This window comes from Danio rerio, chromosome 7, assembly GCF_052040795.2.
Source record: "Danio rerio strain M-AB ecotype USA chromosome 7, GRCz13ab, whole genome shotgun sequence".
Lineage (NCBI taxonomy): Eukaryota > Metazoa > Chordata > Actinopteri > Cypriniformes > Danionidae > Danio > Danio rerio.
This window is the reverse complement of record NC_141027.1, coordinates 27,122,146-27,146,880: the sequence shown is the minus strand read 5'-3', so window position 1 is coordinate 27,146,880 and position 24,735 is coordinate 27,122,146. Positions and strand designations below refer to the sequence as shown.

At 35.7% G+C, this 24,735-nt stretch overlaps 1 protein-coding gene across 39 annotated transcripts in view; it reads right to left on the bottom strand.

Moving 5' to 3' along the window:
• The window catches only part of plekha7b (pleckstrin homology domain containing A7b), a 193,889-nt gene that overhangs the window by 153,373 nt on the left and 15,781 nt on the right, over positions 1-24,735 (bottom strand). For 8 of the 39 annotated variants that reach the window (XM_087258402.1, XM_087258409.1, XM_087258387.1 and 5 more), the window contains exon 1: positions 11,206-11,528. The exons of 27 other annotated variants lie outside the window; for them this stretch is intronic. In XM_087258402.1, coding sequence (XP_087114528.1) covers positions 11,206-11,402 — 197 coding nt within the window. In that variant the 5' untranslated portion in view covers positions 11,403-11,528. Of the gene's footprint in view, positions 1-11,205; positions 11,720-24,735 lie in introns of those variants that run through there. 4 more of the 39 variants (XM_087258394.1, XM_087258400.1, XM_087258410.1 and 1 more) reach the window with 3 other exon arrangements.

Here is a 24,735-nt window from a genome sequence, read left to right as displayed (position 1 = left end):
AAAATAATTGTCATATTTTCTAGTTCCTCCAAAAGTCCTGCCCTCAAGAGGCTCTGATTGTTCAGCTAACATAATGTGCTGTGATTCGCAGATCGGCTCCACGTCACCACATCATGCCCCTACAAACACACGCTTTTACGCTGTGTAAACAGTAGCTGAATTCAGCACACAGCTGAACCTCACGCCTGCTCTCTAAAATAAAATCTATTTTATGAAAGTGTCTTTCACATATATTCAGAATAAGCATGTGTAAGTAATATGAAACGTTCACATATCTTTAGAGAGTTTGTTATTAAAGATGTAAAATGCACAGAAAGCAGCTGCATAGAGACAATGAAAGCGGCCGCATAGAGACAATGACACTGCACATGCTGCTGAAGATTGTGGATGATTACATCAGTAAATTGTTAGTGCTGCCAATCCGTATTTCCATTGTTTACATCCTTGTTTACGTCCGCGCTACAACATATCATTTATGCTAGAAACTGAGCATGTAATAGATCAATTGTAACAAATAAAAATACAGGTTGTGGCTCACAATCCCCAGCTTCATCTGTTGGAGGAGTTTTTAGCTGAATCCAGCACTGAACTGGGAGAGATTCCTGAAGTTCTCCTTTGTCAAATGCTAGCTATATATTTTTTTATTATTCTCTGGAACATTATAAAATTAAATTGTAAGCACTTGTCTCTTTGTGTCATGTCCTTTAGAAGCCCAAATACAGAAACAGAACAAGCTATGTGGAAATAGCAGCATTTGGACGGCATTTTAGCTTTCTCTGGTATAACATTAAAGCGCCTCAGGCCATGCCCCATTGGTGTATGCTTGTGGTGAATGCAAGTAACCTGAAGCGCTTGTGATCTCACTAGCCTGGATGTATTTTTTATAGTTCCCAAATTTGTTTGCTGTAGGCTTTACTAAACTAACTCTGTAAAAGCCAATATCTCCCTTTGCATTGACGTTTGAGCATATAACATTCAGAGATGTTGTTTATGTTCACACAGCTACATTACACATCAACTAAAGTCTAAAATAGGATATCGTAGTGGACCACCCCTTCAATGTTTTTAAAAGCACAATATAGTAATTTTTGGTGCATGCACTCAGAGACAGAACGGACAAAACAGACAAGTCATCTTTTAGCTTAAGATTAAGACAGACTTTGTCTTAATCTTAAGACAGAGTTTGGTATTTATAAAGACAAATTTTGAGATTTTAATACCATTAAAACATACCGCATTCTCATGAAAAAAAGAAAGGCCAGCTGCCATGTATAACTCATCTACAGTACATATACTTTGCTCATCAAAAGTCTATTCCCAACTGTGCTTATTAAGAGTTCCTACTTTGTAAAAGACATTGTATGTCTGTATAAATGTCTCCCAATTTATTGTAACTAAATGATTACATGATGACAACATATTTTTAAATAATACAACTGAAATTATTAGCACAAGAAATAATTTCAAAAATATATTTTAGAAAAAAATAAGAACAAATATAAAAACTGTAAGTGATTTAATATCACAATGTGTCATTTACTCTAAAATACTGCCTGACAATGCATACGAAGTGTTCACATGGTCAATTTCACATCATTAAACTAAATGACCCAGAAATAGTTTTAAACCTTTTCTTCTACATACTAAAAACTTTACTTTAAATTGCGTCCAGACTCTTGTACTCTACTAAATTTTTTTATTATTTTATTTTAGCTTTTTAAAACAGCCTAGAGTTATCAGTCATAAATCAACATCTGATTTCTGCCAAGACTGTACATCTATACTCAGTGATGCAATGATGAAATCTCAGAAAACTTACAACCTTATGTATTAATGCAGCAAAAGTTCTCTGCTTTTCCCCTCATAATCTGAATCCCAACAGCTACCGTACAAACCACTGGGTCACAACATGTAATCTAATCAACTCATTTGCCTTGAGCAATTTACCAACAAATCTAACAAGCACATAGCACTGTTTTGTCTCATCTGTAAGGTAGACCTTCACCTCTGTGATGCATCAGCCAGTATACAGCTGAAAAAAAACACATGCTGAATCCTTCAGCTGTGTATCTTTTTTGACACAAAAAAAAGATCTGTCAGTGCCAGAAATTGTTTGTGCACAAGGATAGTAGTCTGTCAGCCGGCGATGGAAAATAAATCATTTGACGAGCCAATACTCCCCTCAAAGCCCTTGATGTAGCCTCTACTGTCATACAGTCGTTTTAAATAGACAAGTTAATCATGATTATTATGAGTCATTCTCCTTCGCACATTCAACTGTGTCCAAATGCAATTATTACATGGCAGTACAGTCCCACAACATCTGGGTTCAAACTAAACTTAACCAACTATAGTTGAAGTCAAAATTAAAAGCCCTCCAGTGATTTTTTTCCAGTGATCATTTCCTAAAGTATGTTTAATAGAGCAAGGCATTTGTATTTTCTTCAGAAAGTCTTGTTTGTTTTATTTGGGCGATAATGGAAGCAGTATTTTATTTTTTTTCTTAAATCATTTTAAGGTCAAAATTATTAGACCTCTTAAGCAATATTTATTTTCAATTGTCTACAGAACAAACCACTCTTACACAATGACTTGCCTAATTACCCTAACTTGCCTAATAAACCTAAATATTGTAGTTAAGCCTTTAAATTGCACTTTAAGCTGAATACTAGTATCTCGAAAAATATCTAATAAAATATTATGCACTGCCATCATGGTAAAGATAAAGAAATATATCTGGAAAGTATTCATAGCGCTTCACATTTCGCACATTGTTTTGTGTTTCAGTCTTATTCCAAAATGGATTAAATTCATTTATTTCCTCAAACGTCTACAAACAATACCCCATAATGACAATGTGAAAAATTTTTTTTGAATTGTTGCAAATTTACATAAAAAAAAAAAACTGAAAAACCACATGTACATAAGTATTCACAGCCTTTGCCGTGAAGCTCTAAATTGAGCTCAGGTACATTCTTTTTCCTCTGATCATTCTTGATATAATTAATTAATTAGAAGATAAATAATTAATTATTATTAATTATTTAATTGGAGTTTAACTCTGTGAAATTCAGTTGATTGGACATGATTTGAAAAAAGGCATACACATAAGATCCCAAGGTTGACAGCGCTTGTCAAAGCATAAACCAAGCATGAAGACTTTAAATTTGCAACAATTAAAAAAAAAAAAATCTCTTTTCACATTGTAATTACGGGGGTATTGTGTTTAGAATTTTGAGGAAATAAATAAATTTAACCCATTTTGGAATAAGGCTGTAACATAAAAAACTGGAAAAAGTGAAGCACTACAAATACTTTCCAGATGCACAGCATATACAGGGGGCTAATAATTCAGGAGGGCTAATAATCATCACTTCAACTGTATGTTCAAACCTCTGCAACATCTTATTTTCTTTTAATATAAATAAATGCAGCTAGAACTTTCTATAAATAAAAAATGAAAGTGTCTAAAACAACATTGTGTTATAGAGAACATTCAAAGCCACCAAAATAAGTTTAGATATCCTATTAACATCCTAAATCATCCAACAAGAAGTCAATTTCACTATGACAACACTATATTGATATCACACAGTTCTTCCTCAAATGAGCATTCCACATTCTTGCAATCCGCATTAAGCGTGAAATAAATAGATAATGGTTCCATTTAGAATCCATTTGATCTATTAACCATTGCCACATCTCTAATGGATTTCACAGCATCCCTTTAAAATTACAGTCATGACCATAACTTAAAGGCAAGTTCATTGGCTATCCAGTCAAGCTGTGGAAATAAATGAGCAATAAAAAATTAATTATTTCTTCTCTCACGACTTCTTAAGAAAAGTAACTTAGTCGTTTGGTGATTAACAATCTTTTGCTAAATACAATCTGCAAAGTCGACTGTTCTCCAACTAATAAATCTGTTTTACATAAAGTCTCTCTGAGTTAAATTGTACTCACCACTTATTTGGCGTTGAAGATTTGAGAACTCTTCACAAAAAGGTATTCAGTTTCTTGAATGTGTGGCCAAAGAAGGGTATCAGAAGTCAGAAGTTATCCACAAAGAAACGTTTTTCTCCTATCCGTTATGTACCTATCCTTCTGGCACAAGCTCTCGACATCCAGCAAGACTAATAGCTTCTAGGTCTCACAGCCATCTAAACTCAACCGAAATATTACTGGAGGTATATGCCAGAGTGTCTCATGTGCCAAAAATATCCCGGTGCTAATTGCTCCTATGACCTCTGTTTCTTCCCACAAACCCCAGTCTGTTGAGGATGTGGAGTGGGGAGTTGGATCATGGGTGAAATTAGTGCTGGATCAGCCTGAACTGAGACGCCCCCAGTCACCCAGAGTCGACCCGTCAGCACCTTCTCCATCTCCCATGTGAGCTTCTCTGCAGGATGAGGGCAACAGAGAAGAGGTCTCATCCCTAAATTGAGCAGAGAATAAAGGGTCTGACCATATAACGCTCTGTCCTTTGTGGGCTCAAGTTACACCTGCTGTAGGGTTATCCACAGAGAGACTCTAGCTCTTCAAATCAGCAGTAACTGATGAGCTTGCTGTCCGGATGGAAACCAGAAACATCCTGCGCTCTGGATCTGACGTGAGGCTAACTGAGCTGATCAATTGGTGCACAGAGAAATGCAAGACTCTTGATTAAAAGTAGCCTACAAAAGTAACTAAATTTTGGGAGATAGATTCAGCATCAGTGAAATAAAATTGTTTTATGTTAAAGAAATCAAAAATATTGTGCACTATATAACATTAAGTGTTGAGCAAAAATGAATCATTTTAAAATTTCAATAAAAAATTTTTTGCATTTATAAAAACACATTCATGCATATATTTGAGAAAATGCTTTTATATAAAATATTTGTAACAAAAAATCCATAATGTAATCTGAACCGTGAGATTTGTGATCCATTACAACCCTATATAATATAATATAATATAATATAATATAATATAATATAATATAATATAATATAATATAATATAATATAATATAATATAATAGTTTCCCAGAGATGGGTTGCAGCTGGAAGGGCATCCGCTGTGTAAAAACATGCTGGATAAGTTGGCGATTCATTTCGCTGTGGCGAACCCGAACAAATAAAGGGACTAAGCCAAAAAGAAAACGAATGAATGAATATTATTACAGGCATAACGGATTCCAACATAAGGATCGGAACACACATGACCCACGGATTGATAGTTTTATTCTTTACTAAAATTGTAACTATCGCAGAGAGATAACCTCTTGTGTTCTCCAAATCACGTTTATGAAAGAATTAAGGCTTTCCTGCAAAATATAATGATGATGGAAGAAGTTGTAGAAGGTTATTTAGGTTGTGATGGGTTTCTTAGGTTATTAAAGGTGTTTTTTGTCACTACTTGTTTAACCTGCATCAATGCATTCAATGCAAGTACCCAATCCCGATCCGTGACAAAAAATTCATAATGTAATCCAAACCGTGAGATTTGTGATCTGTTACACCACTATATAATGTTATATAATATAATATAATATAATATAATATAATATAATATAATATAATATAATATAATATAATATATTTCCCAGTACTGGGTTGCGGTAGCAGGGCATCCTTTGTGTATTAATTTCTGTAGTGCTAATGCTACATTTTTTCAGCAGAATCCACCAGAAATCATTCTAATATCATTCTAATCAACCTAAAGCTCAAAAAACATTATTGATGAGTAATATGAAAAAGTATTAAACACATTCTTTTTTTTTGCCAGTGTACTTCAAAAAAAATTTATTGGAAATTGAATAAGACATGTAAAGTTTAAAGCATGAGCATTAGTACAAAAATATATTGCTTTTTAATATTTTTTGCAAGAAAAAATAATATAAAATGACTTTTTTTCTCAGGGTAGCTGGAAATAAGGTAACACGGGTTAACTAAATTTGGCTATACATTATAAATGAGTAAAAATGGAAAAGCCTCCCCAAAACTGTCCATTTAAATCCTGAATGAGAGTCTTTCCCATGAAAGGAAACTAATCTGACCTCTGAGGGACTGAACGTCCACATGTGACCTGTGAAAGTCAAAGTGTCAACAGCAGTCCCTGGTGGTTGTCCTGAGCACAGCACGATGTTACTACAGGCCCAGCAGAGGATCATTGACTCTGACATATATAACTTCATCCTCTCACCGTAGATATTTCATCCTGGCTTTAATGTGGGTAAGGTGGGGAAACTGCCGTGTGGTGCTTGAGGCTATTTGTCCTGCGATCGGCCCTGGTAGAGCGAGTTAGGAATGTATGCGTGTGTTAAAGCTGGCGGACCCAAGGGAGCCGCAGACATACATTTCACAGCTATAATTAGGCACATAAATTGCAGCAATCAATGTCACCATTACAACTTGTTCTAGAATGGAGAGCAGTCAGAGTTGATAACGTATGGATAGATTTTGCATGCAAAGAATGGTATTTTACAGTTGAGCTTGGTCCATGATGAGCACAGAAAAAAGTGAAAAAAACTTAAGTATTCATAAGATGCAACGTTACCTTCTATCACTTATTGAAACTTTTAAACTGTATTCTGAATCAGTCAGCTAAAACATGTTGGCGGTTTATTCCGCTGTGGAAACCCCAGACTTATAAAGGGACTAAGCCGTAAAGAAAATGAATGAATGAACTTGTATTATATTTTAAATGTTTTTTTTTCCATCACAGAAATGTATTTGAATTTTGTAAGTGTTCTTTAATTGTAAGAAATCTCAATATTAGCTTTTACTGTATTTTTGACAAAGATATTCAATTCATTTTAATAAACTTTATTATCTATCCCACTAGGGTTAGCAAAACATAAATACACTTACACAATTATTTAAAAAAATATACTTTAAAAAAAAAAACTATAAAAAATAAAACAATGGCAGTGGGAATAAATGTCTTGTACATAGCATTTTTTTGCTAAAGGGACTTTTATATTCCATAATAGTGGAGGTTTTTCCTTTTGTCACTGCTATATGAATCAGTGAGAGGTGTTTGTCTCTCACCAATTATTTTACTCTCTACATCTACTAATCTTAAAAATGTATTTTTGCTTCTATTAGAGAGGGGGTTTAACCAGCTTGCAATGTTAAAAGTCCAAATTGAACAATGGTCTGAATCAACTTAACAAATTCTATTTCTTGTTCAATGTTAATTTTAAAATTACACTGGAACATTTAATACTCCACCATTTGTGCTGTAAAAAATAAATGATTGTTTAAAAAACGCTCCAGAAGAGTCAAAGTGAAAGTTCATTTACATTATAAAGCTATTTTTTTAGAAACAACAAGTGTTCCCAAAAGTGTTGTGAAGGCATAAGTTCAATAAAATCATAAGAATAACAAAAAAGTGAAACATTATGACATATTAAGAGCAAAATAAAAATCAAATCAAATAAAAAACAGCTCTCACAGTGTTAAATGCCTTTAAGATGAAGCATACTGAGCAAGAGTAGCTTTAGCGTTGCAAACACATTTAGGGAAAAATGTCTAAAATTAACGTGGCACGGTATTATTTCACATTTGAGTAATTCCATGCAAATGTCTACCTTGCCATGGGGGAAAATGTTTTCACCAAAATACAGAAACCGTTTGTAAGTTTTTTGTATAAGCAAGTATTCTACAGTACTTTAGAAATAATCAAAAATGTATATGTCGATGTTTTGAAACTATTATATTTGATATAGCAAAGTCACACAAGTGGCAACTTAACATCCGTCACATCCATAACGAAGAGATGTCACATAATGTCCATAATTTTTTCCTCATGAATGAAAAAAATATTAAAATGAAACAAAATCAATCATTTTTGTTCTATAGAGAGCCAACTTATATCCTTTTGCATTATTTCTTTTGGGATGAGAATTTCTACACAGTACGTTGTATATTCTAAACTCTTTTTAGTATACTCTAAACAGACTTTTTTGGTCACATCCATAACCCATGTTTATTTTCCTGATTTAAAGTACAAAACATGTTTATAGATTGATATTTTTCTGATCTTATAACTTTTTGGTTAGTTGTTCTGGAAAAGTTTGAGTTTTTACTGCAAATGTCACATCCACAACGCTGGAATTGTTCATTTGCAATTTAAGAGCAACCATCCAAATTTACATACGGCATGCTTCAGAAAACACCATTTTCAAAGAATTCATTTTAAAGCAGTTCCCTGGACTGAAAACTCAGGAACAGACCAGATATTTGCTAAAAAATCTGGTCTGTTCCTGAGCTTTTAGTCAATTAAATTAACTATTGTTCTGATTAATTTGTAAAATAACTGTACAGCATGCAGTTGCCAAGCATATAAATGGACCATTTCATGTAACCAAAAAAACTGAAATCTCATACTATCAAAAAAAACTGCGTAAAACGGTCACACACAACATCCACCCTTATCCACAACACCAGTCCACAAGAATATTCTCAAAAAGAAATTGGTTCATAATGTAAAAAAGCTTGATGACTCCAGCTTTAAGCTAAAGACAGCCATACTGCATGGAAGAATTTTTAGAGAAGGATTTTAAAGAGATTTTTTTGTACATTGTATTCGTTTTGTTGCAACCACCAAAAACAGCCTTGAAGAAACATGCTAAAACAACACAGAACATCTTCACAACAGCTGCACATGCAGCAAACCCCAGGCAACTATTCAAAATACCTTACTCTGGTACTCTGGTATGTGGTTTTGCACACAAATACTATTCAGTTTTTTTTCTTTGGATTTTCTAAGTTATTAGACAGGAATGAAAATTATTATATTTATACAATAACACAAAATCTACTTCGCACAATTGACAACACCTTTGGCAGACATGTATAAAGCAATGCACTAGTGCTGGATGAAATTTTAGACCAATAAAATGCAGTCCTCCCAGTACGGCTGTCTGTTTTTGTAACATTTGGACAACTTCACCACTCGCTGTGGAGCCTTGCGGTCAAGTGCAGAACCTCTGCCATTCAAAACTAGGCAAGAATGCTTTTACTACGTCCATCAGAAGTTGTAGGAGATGTTTTTTGAGGTCTCCGATTAAAAAAAAACTACTGTTGACTCAGCATAAAAGTTAACGCTAATACTAACTGTTTACGTATCTCCTCCCTACAATCAATTATCAGGTATTTTGAGGAAAAGGTTGTTCTTGCTACACCTCACTTCCAGCAAGAACTTTTTAACTCGTGTGTTTAAATCACTCCACTACAAGACACAAGAGTAAAGTCCTTGTCTGAACAACAACTCACTTGCAGGAAGAAAAAAAAAAAAAAACGTTACTTGAATAAATCCCAGGTAGCATGACTTCCTGCAAAAGGAAATGAATGTTTGTTCTGGATAGAAGACATTCTTAAGAAAGCGAAGCCACATTCACCTGCACCCTCTGACAATACATCCTCTCCTGAGAGTGTCTATGATTTAGACTTATTACACAAACGGTCCGATGTAATGTTTTCTTTGAGGAGTCAAAGCAGTAGTCATCAATAGCTTTAAAAAAGACAAACGGTTCTCCAAACCGATTCAGAGAGTGCATATTGATTTTGTTTTATTCTCTTTGAATTCTACATGCCATACTGGCTTGTCTATTTATAGCATCAAAATCTCATTTGGAAACTTTGCGGTCACACTTAAAAGAGAAACATATTTATTAGCTGGACATTTTGTATAAAAACCTTGCCAATCTAATTAAATAAAACATTTTAGGCTTTTCTTCAAGCATACACATGTGAGATCATGGGTCGATAGTAAAATCTCAAGTATTAGCCATTGGAATTTCCTTTTCTTTCAAAAAAGGAGGCCAGCTTCATGGTCTGAATAACATAATTCCTCATACAAAAACCCACAGACTGAAACGTCTGGAGCAGGGGGCGAAAAACGCATTGTTTACAACAAGCTCAAGTCATCTCAGCAACCCCTTTTATGTGTAAAGCAAAGGTGAGAGAAAACTGCAGTTCTGCAATCGGGGCCATTCTCTGAGTCTCTTCTTACAAACATTTTGCAAAAGGTCTGACATCTGTCTCCAATTAGAGGAAAAATAACCAGCACTGGGCTTTTTGGGTCCACGTCTACGTAGTGTTTATTAAAGACAAAATGATTAAATTAGTTTTGAGTATTAAAAAAAGTGGCAAAAATAAATAAAAATTGTTTGATATTTTCTACTTTTACAATATATACATCATATTCAATTACATGCAAACAAGATGTGTATTTAGAAAAAAAAAATCTATTAAAAGCAGAGATCAATATTGAAAACGCAATTTTAAATTTGTGCAAAATAAGGGACCGTGTTAATTGATAGGGATGTCCAGATCTGATATCATAATCGGAAATCGGGCCAAATCATGCGGTTTCAGACTCAATCGGAATCAAATGTTACCTCCCGAACAGGTAACTATATATATACATATTTAAGGGATGTGTGTGTATAAATGAAGAGTTCAGATGCAAAAACCTATGTGCCATCCGGAATTTTCCTCTACAATGAGCATTTTTCTCAGCCTCTAATATTTTTATCCAGCTATTTCATGTTAAAGACAATGAAAGTAACAAATTGTTTGCCATAAAAGTCAAATTACTAAACTTACAAATAAGAGCTTGAAAAAAAATACTCATTTTAGGAGAAAATTTCTGACAGCAATTAAGAATTTTTTGCATCTGAACTCTTCATATATACACACACATCCCTTTAACATATATATATTCGTATAGTTACCTGATCGGGAAGTAACATCCGATATAATGGGAATGGTTGGTGATATTAACTTTGTGTTTGTGGCACATTAGTATATGTGGGTGGGGCTTGTAAATAACTCATAAAAGAATAAAGTTATGTTTAAAACCAAGCCCACCATTGTTTTTCTTGTGAAATTCCCAATAAGTTTATTTGGGTGTACCAGATAAATAGCCCACCCTATGTGTGTGTGTACACACACACACACACACACACACACACATCTCTTAAATAAGCAGTTTAAACAAGCGTCAAAAATAATTTCATGAGTGAACCAAAAAACCAAACATATTAAATAATACAAAATAACCTTGGTTAGTTTCATAGGCTCTTCTTAGCTTGCAGTGTTCATTTGACTTCTTTAAACTTACAGACCAGATTAATTCAGATTCTTCAACTCACAGCGGTGCCTGTTTAAATATCAAAAACCACCCTATTGACCTATATAACATTCTCTTTACCTTTCCTCCACTGACGCGGTTTCATCCTCTTCCTCTCGGATAGTGTCCAATTCAATTTCTTTCCCCTTAAAACCACCATCCTTCCTGGTCACTCGGCCCAATGGCAGGCAGGTGCAGCAGGTACCCATTCTACCATTGCTTTTAGCATGTCTACGACCCCTACGTCTGCTGCCTCTTCTGTCTACAAACTTCCTCATGTAGCGCGACCCGCATAGTTACATCTCAGCCACATTTATGAATTCAGCGCGGGATGGAGGGTTAAATACGACAAGTCAAACTACGCCCGACTGAATGGCTTTAGTGACATACTGCAAAACATAAGCAGCCACTGTCCCCACTATCAATTCCTTCTTTGTCTTTTTTCCGTCACCCCCCTTTCAATGCTCTGTTATTACACCCAGTCCCGTTTGTTTCGACTAGCACAAACAATGTGTTTTTAGCCAGCCGTGGCTTTCATCAGTCATGGAAGATGTGACAGTGCCATGGCACTTAGAGTCTGCTGCCTACTGCTCTCTCAAAAGGAAGTAACATACGGTGTCTGGACAATATGGATAGCTTGAGGCTACAATACAACAGTTGTAAGCAGCAAATGAGCACCGCTGGTTCTCCTACGCTTCAGATTAGATCAGAATGTGGCTAAGAGCCGCCCTGTGGCAAGTCATTTTAACTGGGCTCACTCACAGGCACTTCAGGGTGGGTCGTTCATATTGATTGCTAGTATATGAATTGAATTTAGGAAGCACAGGATGCGGAGAAAGTGAAAACAATGGGACACCATGAAAACATATCACCATTTTTACAACAAAGTAGGGATGCTCATATCAGTTCATTTTGCCAACCAACGACCGCCGTTTGTAAATCGAATATCAACTGTTAACTGGTCAGATTAATATAAAAAAATTGTATTTAATTAAAAAAAATTGATGTGTCTATTTTGTGTCCAACACATTAAATATTGTATTTGAAAATACTGATTTTAAAATCAGTAGGCTCATATGTTGATGTTTAGTAAAGTATAGGCTATTATAGGATATAACAATTTTGCTGTTTACATATGATATTGCATTCATTTGCATATATGTTTTAGAAGTTATAAAATGAATTGTAAAAAATGAGTTATCATTATGCAAAAATCAAGAAAATCTTTAGATTAGTTTGACTTGTAGATTATCAAGGCTATTTTAAAAATGGATATTTTATATGAACTATTAATAATTGTGATTTCCCAAATAGAAAAAAGGTTGGTTTGTTGGTTGTACACTAAATCATCACAACTATAGCCTATTTGTTGTGTTTATGAGCGGTGAAGAAGCGCTCTCTGATGGAGAGAAAATCCTGACGCTCCGATTTGTAGCCAGCTTGTTTCCAAAGCAGCGCACATTATTAGATAGTTTTGATTTGCAGCTTCTTTCTCCAATTGTGCAAATAAACAAGCGTTTATGAAGCAGATCCAGGACAGAGGCAATCAGCATCAGCACTGGTTTGGCATCAACTCGTGTGTTTCAAACTGTGACCAGCAATATTCTTCTTTCATTTTGCTTCTTTGGTAAAATATGTCTGTGTATGGAAAGCATCGTCAATGCACTGTGATGCACCGGAATATCCGCTTGTTAAGTGGTGACGTGTTTGTGACGTATGTAATACTGTTTCCGGGTCCAAGCCGCCATTCATTTGAGTGGAGAAATCATTCGTTTATGATCCCGTTTTATTCCTATTACACATTAAAGTGAATTTTATATAAAATCATAGTGTACACAACAATCTCTGGGCTTGCTGCATAACAAATACCAAAAATTTAACAATTTATAAAAAGATTTATCACTTTCTGGCCATCGGATATTAGGCATGGACATATATATTGCGATCGTGATTTTCGAAAGCATTAAATCCCTATGTAAACGTGTATTATTACCATTTCATGAGTCTCCCCATTCAGTTGAATAGAGCGCTTGGACCCGGAAGCCGCTTCGCGTGACGTCACACTTAACAAGCGGATTGCATTGAACTGAATCGATGGCATGATAATCGTAACCGAACCGAACCGTGAGACCAGTGTATGTTCACACCTCTAGTGGAGGAAACCGAAGAAAACCAACGCGAACATGAGGAAAACATGCACACTCCACATAGAAATGTCAACTGCCAGCTGCCCCAGCCAGGACTCGAACCAGTGACCTTCTTGCTGTGAGGCGACAGTGCTAATTACTGAGCCACCAAGTCGCCCTTATTTCTATTATTCTTTTATTATTTGTTTTAAAATTGAAGAAATGTGACACATGAATAACAATAAAAGAGAAATTGAAAAATCTTATCATAAGATCAGCTTTGCGAATCGTTTCATATCAGGAGTTGCTACATCCTTAAAAACCACATGTGATGCTTAAGGAAAAGCTTGCAATGTTTCATGCACACTAACTTAACTGTCTTTATAACAAGTCCTTTATAATAAAAGTCTGGTTTAAATGGACTTTTGTATTTAATTTGAGAGAAAATTTATTATTTCATTGAGTTGATATAAAAGCTTTCATTCTAGACAAACTTTTAGTTCACTGGACATTGTTTTGACTACCAAAATGTCTTTGAGATAAATTAAATCCAGAAAAAATACAATTTAGGAGAAAAAAAACAAAACAGAACTTTAGATTAAAATGGATTGCATATAGGGCCAGAAAGGCAGTAAATACATCTACAGTATATTTGTTACCAAAATTTTTTTTTATTCAATACAGAATACAGAAAAAGTGCATGTTAAATAGATACAAAAGCAAATATATACATCTTTTAATTAATTAACTAAAGGTTCTACAAAATGAAAATAAAAGTTTTCCAGATGTTTGTATCAGTATTGATATAGTTTTTAAGATATCTGCTCCAAAACAGTGACAAAATTTGCATAAAAACATAAAAAAAAAATAAAACTGATAAAAACATGTACAGCTTGTAGTTTGTCATTTACGCCCAAATGGAACAAAAGATTTAATCACGTCACCTCATACTACAGTTTCTCATCACTTTACAACCAATCAAATCCTCTCTAGTATCTGACATGCCCCACCTCCTTTAAGACGCTTCTCATTTACTTTTCATTTGATGTGCTTGAGTTTAACCACTTTCACTGGCAGAGCGGTGATAAAACAAAACACTATTGGCTGCTTTTATAAAAAAGGGAGGAGCCACTCTATGTCCCACTCTATGTTGGTTCAGATTATGTCAAACATCAAATAAAAATGCATATTTCAAAAGCCCTATCACTGAAAAAAGTGTTGCATGCAGAACTGTTGCAAACAATTTGTTTGTGTTGAATTTAAACAAACAAATTAAGTTTAATAATGTTCAACTTAATTTGTTTGTTTAAATTCAGCCCAAATAAATTGTTTACAACCTCTTAATGTAAAGAAATTGAGTAAATCCAAGGAATCATCTTTGAATAATTTTTTTCAGTGTACTGGACCTTTGATGACTTTCAAAGTATTCACACAGAAGGGAATACAGTTTGTAAAAATTAACACCATGTGTAATTAAATAAGAAGATTTTCTTTTTAAAGTACATATATGCTACATCACAAAACTTGCGTCGAATTGTGAGACTGCAACTCAATATTTTTCTGTCATTCTGATTTAATTTCAATTCGACATCCTACAGGATGTGACTAATTCAATTGTGATTCCTGTTCATGAATTGAAAGAGAGCCAATTCTAGCATCTGACCGACCCCTGAACCATTCGAGATGATCAGTCATGCCAGGATTCATAAACAGACCCCCCTGCCGCGGCTGGTGAGATACAAATAACACGATTTCCACAAGATAAATGATTCATGCTGCAGGTAGTTCAAAAGGAGCTTTTCTCTTTTTTTCCATGCGAGCAGTTCGGTCCACTGCGGCTCCACTGCGCACAGCCCCCACCGCAACAGGAAAACATTAAGCAGTCCCGTCACAGCGAAAGCCTCCTGCCTCACTGAAAAACGCAGCATAATCACTTTATCCCCTATTCTCTTCAGAGAAAGAGGGAAAGAGGGAGAGAGAGAAAGAGAGAGAGGTAATACTGGCACAAACATGCTGTCTCATAATGCTGAGAAACATCTGACAGATCCCAGCACAACTAGTGAACGAGTCAAGACGCCTCCGATTTCAAATCAGTCAAGCTGAAGTGAGCATCTGCTACTGAGCAAGCATCCGTCCTGTGTAAACATTACAGAAAGAAGGAGCTGACTAAGTCTGAAAGAGAGCCTCTGCAACTAAAATATTTGCAGAGCTTTGGCTGCTACTGCAATATTTTGTCTGACGTACCGTGATGAAGCACAGCAACTGCTCTGCATCACAAAAAGTGAGCCAATCACGTGTAGGGATTGTAGAAAGCTAACAAACACAGTTCAAAGGAGATGATGTCAAGTAAAGGTCACACACACCACAGTATTCATGACAAGGCCTACAAATGTAAACAATGACTGGCTATGACAATCTTGTTATTTCATGGTGTATGTACAGTAATACCATTTCCGGGTCCAAGCTGCTACTCATTTGAATTGAGAAAACGAATTGAGATGACCACTTTTTAGTCAAATCACACATTAAAGTGAATTTTATATAACATCACGGTTACACAACAGTCTCTGGACATGCTGCATCACCAATATTTTAACAATTTATAAAAAATTAATCACTCTCTGGTCATCAATATTAGAAAAGTATACATTGCGATCGTGATTTTCGAAAGTACTACATCCCTATGTAAAGGTTTATTACAATTTGATGAGTCTCCCCATGCAGTTTGATAGAGCGATTGGACCCGGAAGCCGCTTCGCATGACATCACACTTGACAAGCGGATTCCACACAAACAGTTAATCTTTCAAGGATCAACTGCATCTTGTTGATAATAAAAAGACAAATAACTGCTTTCTCGAAACAGGTGTCTAGGCCACATCATCATGTTTGTTAAACTATAGCCCCTTTCACACATATTGACTTTTCCGGAAACGTACATCTCGACATGTGAAAGTGGTCCTTCATTCATATCTTTTCATCAAAGTAATATCCATCAGAATTTGTCATCAAATGTGTAAACAAAGATATGTTTAGCTATGGTTAGCGCTTCTGCTGAATGTTAATGTTAACGGATTTTACTAGTTATTTGGTCCATCTCTGGCAGACAAAAAAAAACTAAATATCTGCTAAAGATTTAAAAAAAAAAAAAAAAAAAACAGTAAAACCATCAACAAAAAAGACTGACCCACTTCATGTTTAATACAAAATGTTTAAAGTTAATTTTTGAATATGAAGAATGTTGTTCTGGAAATTTTCTGGATTTTTATTGGTATGACTAGCTATGATTCCTACCACCTATTTTTATGCGCATTTTGGATATGTGTAAAAAAAAAAAAGCGAATGATAGCCAAGATGCGAATAAATTTTGAAAATGCGCATAAAAAAGAATCAAGACTTTATTTGATCAGAAAAGATGTGCATAGCCTGCGATGGAAACACTTTTACCGAACACATTCCATAGTGCGCATTAAAAAAAAAAAAAAAAAAAAGTCATGTGATTTTGTTATAAGAGATCATGTGATGATAAAAATGTGTGTGAATCATAGACTGTAAAATATATGGACGTAGTATCCGTGACGTCACCCATAGGTTTCTGAAGAGCGCAAAAGAAGCCACAAGTAGGCGCGGCCAACCGTCGCCATTTTGGTCACGCGTCATCACACCCACGGCGGGATACCAAACAAGGGCAAAGAGGCGGAGAGTGAGCGGAGCTACAGACATCTGCTAGCATTTAGCTTGGACCTGGTTCAGACACACTTTACTTTGGGAGAAATGCTTAATACTTTATCACCTGTGACTCGTTTGTATTCTAGCCACTTGTGCTTGGTTGTACACTATATCAATAAAGTGTTTAGACTTTTAAAAACACTGCTGTAATACATTGAGCCACTAAACATTGTTCTTATGACGTTTTTCAACAGGAGAAAAACGCGAATTACTTACAAACACTTCAGATATAGTCTGTGTTAGTTACTATAAGACTATTGATGAAATCCAGCATAACACTGTATGACAACGCTTCAGATGACTGTTCTACAGCCCACAGCTAATCAATCTGACAGATTCTGAAGTGCATTACAGCTCTAAATATAAATATAAACGATAAATGAACTTACATAAAACAAATACATGTACAGAGATGGTATATAAGTATATAACTTTACTCACATGGGAAACGGAGGCCACGTGAATGGTTTGTGAGCACAATTAAGTGCCCTCAGCATGCCATGCCATCTAATAATTGTGGGAAACAAGTCCAAAAGGCAGTTGATGGTGTAAAGCCACATAAAATAACACAGAAATACGATAAATATGCCCAGTTCAGTGGCTAATCTGCCGGATTCAGCTGAGGTGACGTGACGGCGACCAGCAAGACCTAACTGTCACTCAAGTGGCCACTCCCTTAATTATGCAAACTTAATATAACTTAATATAAAGGAAACGGATGAGTTATAAAAAAATTCACCCCCCTCACAGTTGTCATGAAGGGTAATATTACCTGTATTAACCAAAATCTTTTTTTGTACCAGGCTGTAAACACCTTTTTTTCTGCTGTAAAGTTGGCCATTCTAACAGTGGGCTCAATTGAAATTTGCTCTGTTTTGGAGCCAGGAGCGGCCAGGACTAGCGGAATTTCGGATGAATTGCAGTTTTAGTTACTTCCGTATTGGCTTCCTGAGGGAGACCGGGAGGTTGCCGCTTGGTGTGAATAGACAAACCAGCACACTGACCGCATTGTAAAACACCTGGGGCCTCATGTACGAAGACTTGCGTGGAAATCTTACTAAAACATTGCGTACGCACAAAGCTGTAAATGTGCGTACGCAGAAAAAATTTCAGATGTATGAAACACTGCGTACGCCGAATCTCACGCATATTCTTTTGTACATCCGAATGAACGTGAAACTGAGCGCAACATGCACGAGCGCAAAACCCCTCCCTGCCTCCTCCCCCGTATGAATATGCTAATGACTATGCTAATGGTAAAGCCCAACGAAAAAGCAACGGCAAAATCAAGCAAAAAGAGAAACTTTGAACAGAATGTGAATTGGAGGTGCTGCTTTTGGAGGTAGACCGGAGAAAAGCGGTGTTATTTGCAAGTTTGTTCTCCGGAATTAACAACAAAAGAAAAAAATAGAGTGGGAGAGTTTAGCTGATACGGTTAACACAGTTGGGTCTGAACATCGCACTGAGTGCATTTAAAAAAGAAATAGTGTGGTTTATATCTGTAAACTGTTGCAGTACCCTTAGCAGTCTCAGTGGCGCACCTCATAAGAAGCATATGATCATGCACTGACACGTTCGAGCACAAACTCGGTTCGAATCCAGCGTCTGATGAATTCTTTCTTCTTTTTTTTCCCGCTACATATCAGATTTTGCCCACTATTTATCACGAGAAAGACAAGCAGGAATCATTAATAAGTTTGTGCATCATATTTTATTTGCACATTTATTGAATGGAAATGTTTCTGATTCACGCTTGCAAATTCATCTTCAGATAGTGTCTTTATAGCAATGTGCGTGCGGTAGATAGCTCAGATTACATTGGGAAAACAGGCGACCGCTGCAAATTGTGCTTTAATGTTTAGCTGGTCAACTGTATGGTATGGAAATCTTACATACCTACTAGATGAACCCGTCTCATACAGCTGCCATTGCAAGGATCAGACACTTTGTAGAGAGGAATTTAACACAACTGCCTCTAGGAGTCGCCAATGGAAATAAAACAGACACGCACAAAAAATGTGCGTACGCCTGCCAGAAAGCTGCCGTGAACCTGCGCACATTCCCACGTTCAGTTCATTGTTAGTAAATCCAAACGTGAGCGATTCTGATCGTGAAACCTGGCGTACGCAAAGTTTTTGTGCGTACGCAGCGTTGATACATGAGGCCCCTGAAATGTTGTTTTGGTCACTCCAAAACGGCTTAACCGTTTCAGTATTTTTCATTCATTCATTTTCTTGTCGCCTTAGTCCCTTTATTAATCCAGGGTCGCCACAGCGTAATAAACCACCATTTTAGTATTAGTGTTATTATTTTAATAATGACCTCCAGAATCAAGAGCATCTGCACTCAGCATATCATGCCTTTAAAAACCACCGTGCGCTCAATGCGTGTCAGGATTGTTTTCTGAGGTGCAAGTCATTTATTAAATAAAGAAAAGATTCACTTAGTTTCTTTTACCTCAGCAAATTCTGTTTTTACTGTTGATATTTGGCATCAGTTAATCAGGAAGTGACGATTTTGTTTAATTTGACTCTTTGGATGGAAACGCTGCTTTATTTGCACATCTTTTATGTGATATTCCAGTTTTGAACATAAAGTTAATTCACATTTTTGGATTAAAACATAGCTACTGTGTAAAAATGGCTATTGAAAACAGAGAGTTGTTGCCTACGTCTGGACAAAAAAAAACTATGTGTGAAGACACCAAACAGACGACAGCTGACTGAAACAAGAACATACATTCTGTGCCTGCATGAGAGGATGTATATTTCCACACTAGCAGGTGGCAGTATTTGTATTGTCATTCCACAAAGGGTAACTGGAACTAGTGCTGCAAGCATCCAAACCATAAACAAAGCAGCGTTTGCTTACATTTTCACAGTACATCTTGCTCACCACAAAGGGATTCGCTCAGGCAAATATATTGCTGATAATCTGATAATCCCAAATTCTGGAAAATATATAAGAAATATTAGCCGTCTAATAGAGTCTTTGTGTTCCCTCTTGACTTGCTTCGTTTGCTTAGTTTCACTGCTGAAGATCTTGTTCTTGTGTTCTGATTTGAATATGGGTTTTGGAAAAATTTTCAGGTGCAGCTTTAATAGACAATCTAGAATGTTTATAAAGTCTTATTCTACATGTTATTTGCACATTGCCAATAGTAATATTTTATCTTATACACAAAGTCTTCATCATGACAGAAGAGTCAGCTACTTTAGCCAATTCAATTAATTTGTGAATTTGCCTCTAAATATGCTACAGTAGAACTATCGAGCTTTAACAATATTAAGCCCAATTTCAAAAATGCTTTCTTAACTGTGAACAGTGAAGAAGTATAGGGAGTGAGGTCTGGGCCATCCTAATTGGTCTCTAGGTTAAAGTGAGCAGACATGTACAGTAAAAGCTGTAATTAATAACCAATTTCTGACAGTTTGCCTCAAAAGTGCTCAGCTGTTCTGTAGAGTGAGTGTCAATTACCATTTTTCAAAGAGATGAGACAGCAGGAAATTTATCATCTCTGTACACCACCCCAAAATAAAAAGTGCTTCTAAACTAAAGGTTTGGGACTGCTTTAAAACACAAACTTACAGAGGAACAGTGAGGCATGGAGTGGTATTGCTGGTTTGGCACAAATCCTGCTCCAGTGACATTGCTGGAAGATGGAGCCTATATAGGGAAATCCATCCTCTTTAATCAACATTTCAAGTGTTTTGCCTCCACTCTAGCGAAACACATCATGGTTAATTAACTCATTGAGTTCTAAGAACTGCAGGAGACGAACCAATAGCAGGGGTGGGATCAACACACCGTGAGTGGATCTGAAGAGAAAGGCTGACTGAGGTAAAAATACCACAAACTGATATTCTACATTTTTCCCAAGAGTTCCAACAGTGGGAGTGCTGGAAAGCTGGTGTTTGGGAATTTGATTCTCTGTAGGCGGTCAATTTAGGGCTACAGTCTCATGGAAATCCAACACTTCCACTGCAGCTCCAGTGGGATGTAAACCCAAATGACAAAAAGGATATTGTCCCAATAGGACACCATTGTGTCTAAGTGCCTTTGGGGAGATATAGAATTGCACAAATTCAGCACAGAATGACTTTTCGAAGACTTTTCGGGAGAAAAAACTAGCAATTTGACAATACGCAAGGCAAACAAAGTTTTCCAATTCACTCGTGCATTTAACATGCACTTGTACACTTACATGTTTTCACAGCAAATCTTGTTATGATTTGCTAAATTTAATTTAAGTTCTTGAATCACTTGATTTACTTCTAAAATAATTGAACAATAATTAAACAATAATGCTTACTTGGTCCTAATTGCCATTTCTTTTAAGTTTAATTTTAAAAATGGTTAATATGCTGTATTTTATGTACAATGTTTTTCAGGATTCTCTGAAAAATAATGTTTAAAAGAACCAAATGTATTTGTATATAAAAATATATTTTACAATATTATTATTATGTATCAAATTTGCTGAATGAAAAATGTAAACATAGCTTTTCTAATATGATAATTTGTCAGTAAATTAGATTATGTTAACTTAGCACTGTAAACTTGTACTGTGAATACTATTTAGGATTCTTTACTGAATAAAATCCCCAAAAGGATAGAGTTTGTCTTTTACAACATTATTAATATGTATAAATGTGTCTTATATGATTAACAAACCAACAAAGCACGTGTTTTTAAATGCAGGTAGTATTCTTCCACCATCAGGGTTCATGTAAATGAGTTTGATTTTACTACGACCGCTCACGATCAACAGTCCCACTATTGTGTTTCCTCCTCCTATTTCCAAAAACCTGCTGCACAAGCAGTGGCTGTTGTCACGGCAGCGACATGAAGACTTGGCCTGAGCACAGGCTGTTGGATGAGCAGTGAAGTGAAAAAAGGGGGTCTGGAAAGGAGGGGACTCCTCAAACAGGGTCACCACAGACCCTTAACATCAGAGTAGATGCCATATTTCACTTGAAGTTTATAAAACAAGTTTCAAAATTGAAAGTGAAACCAAAGTACAGTTTGTCCAACAGTTAGTTTGGAAGGATCAAAATTATGCTGTTTCAATAGACCAAGACCACAAAACATTGCGAACCTCTAGTACTAACAAATCATTACTAAAATAATGAACTAATAAAATGGAAGAACTGGCAAAAGCAGCAAGCTTGATATTAATATTATATTTCGATTCGGTTACAGTAAACGGTTTCTACTCTATTTCACTATTACGCAATTACAAAGTTTTACTCTAAATTCTCCATTAGCAGACACATTAAAAAATACTTAATATAAATTAGAAAAAAAACTGACTGTAAATACAATTTAGCGAAATGTAAAAGATGTTTCTCCGGGTATGTTTCTTAAAATATTTCAGATAACAAATCCACTAGACGGCACTGTTTACCTTTTTGCTTTGATCTAAAAAACATTAAGTACTTTTTGTTAAACATTTCAGATACATGTTCATCTTGTACACGTCCATGTGAAGGCAGAGCTTGTCATACAGAACACCAGAGACCAGCAAACCACTGACCCAAACCCAACCAATAATGTTTTCAAAAACGTATGAGAAAAGTGCGCTACAACACTTAACATTGCTTTAATCTGTTATATGGAACCGTGCTTTATCCAACTCGAAGCTACCAAAAAACCTGAGCACACCAGAAAATTTGTCCATATGGAGATAGATAGATGAAGCAAATACATTTGATTACAAACCATAGGGACCAGTAACATGTTTTGTGGTATTTTCTTGGTGTTGTGCAAAGAACTGCACAAAAACAATCCATTAATTATCAATATATCCCTGTAAATATCATCAAAGTGAAAATAAACTAATGTTTAACTAATGTAAGCATTCATTAAACTCCAATGACCCTGTGCTGAATGCAAAGTTGCTTTGTCCACTGCATGTTCAAATCTTCCAAGCTGTACTAAACATGATAAATGCTATTTTAAGGGTAACCTAATCTTAAATAAAATTAAGTGTACAGTTTAAGTGGCTTGTTCTCATGTCAGTTTACATTAACATGAACTGTAAATATTACAATATGTATAGCTTTCTGTGTAAATATTTGTATTTCTTAAATAATTGTAAAGCTGTACGTATTAACAACATTATTTAATGACTCTAAAGCTAATTTGCATTACCAATTAACTATTTTATACTAATTCTTATAGAGTCTAATAAATACTGTAGTATGTTAGTTAGTGCCTTATGAGACTTTGCTGCACTTTTTGTATCCCAATTCTCTTTAGCTTGAAGGCGTAGGGCTAAGGAGAAAGGGGTAGATAGCTCTTCGAATTAAGATTTTTCAGGACCACACTCGAAACCAAGGGGTAAGAAACAGAACAGTCAAGTGGCTGGGAATGACCTTTTTACAGTGTCTGCTATAATGTTACTGCTGTTTTTGTGTGTTTACATAGATGAATATGGCCACTGTGTAAATTCGCAGTATAGTTACAATCTTATTGTCACATTAGTCTTCAGTGATCTCCTGAAGATAAATATTGAAAAATAACACAACTAGAATAACTATAGCAGCCATAATAGTCTGATCTCATATGAGGCATGAGATTGCGATGACATGATGTTGTGTGCAGGTGTTGTAGTGGTGTCCCATTCAACGGTAAATTTTGAAGCACTTCCCCTTCACTCTCAGTTTTACAGGCTATGGGTACAAAAATAGAATTGGGATTTGGCCTAAATCATTTTTATATTATCAAAATTAAATACTGCATAAATTACACTATCTGAGTGAATGACACCGTCATGGCTGTTTAGGGTGAGTAAATTTAGTTTGAACTTTAATTCACATGGGAACTACACCAGTATCACATTCCCCACAACAAAAAGTTTTAAAAAAAATGAGAAGTGTAGCTCCTAAGGCGGACTAAATTCCTAAAACCTCTAAGAGCCCTGTCGCACTATTATGTTACATATGATGTAATCTTGAGAACACTGGAATAGCGCCAACTTTCATTCAAAAGCTATGAACTACACTGTGACTTGACTAATCAAAGTATGCCCTACAGTAAAGCCCTGCACCCACTGACTGTCCTAGTGGAGATCTGGTATTTGTGAACCTGCCAATGTGGTAAGATGAAGGACAGTTTGTCACTCTGATGAACAACAGTGACCCTCAACACTTCTGAAAAGCTGCTGAAGCAAGACAGATGTGCAGTGGGAAGGACACCTCCACACAAGCACTATTCCTCACACGTCTGATCATCCAGGCTGGACCGAAAGCCTGCTGAGACCTCCTGCCATTCACTCTCTGAGGCCGAGACGCCAATGCAGGCTACAGAGACGAATCACCTTGACTCTTTATGACTCAGCCAAAGCCTTCTGATGTCCACTGAGTTCAATAGTGATTCCTCACGCTGAGTTGACCTTCAAGGACCTTACAGAGATCGTTTTTACGAAGTCATATAAGTCACAAAGGTCACTATATAAAGCAGGTTTACCTCATTTGTATATGTGTTGATATTATATACATATTGTGGGAAACACTAAATATATAAAAATAAAAAGTCACATTTTGTCTTTATTCTCTCTGTGTGAGAGATTTGAAGGCTAATTTGATGTAAAAAAAATAATAATTGTGAATATTAATATTATTATTACCATTAAAATAATTTTTTGTGGTTTTCCCTTTTTAAAATGTACAGAACAGTGGAGATTACAGACAGGAAAGTGTGGGGAGCAGAGATAGGGGAAGGACCAGGAAAAAAATAAAAAGAGTCGGGAATCG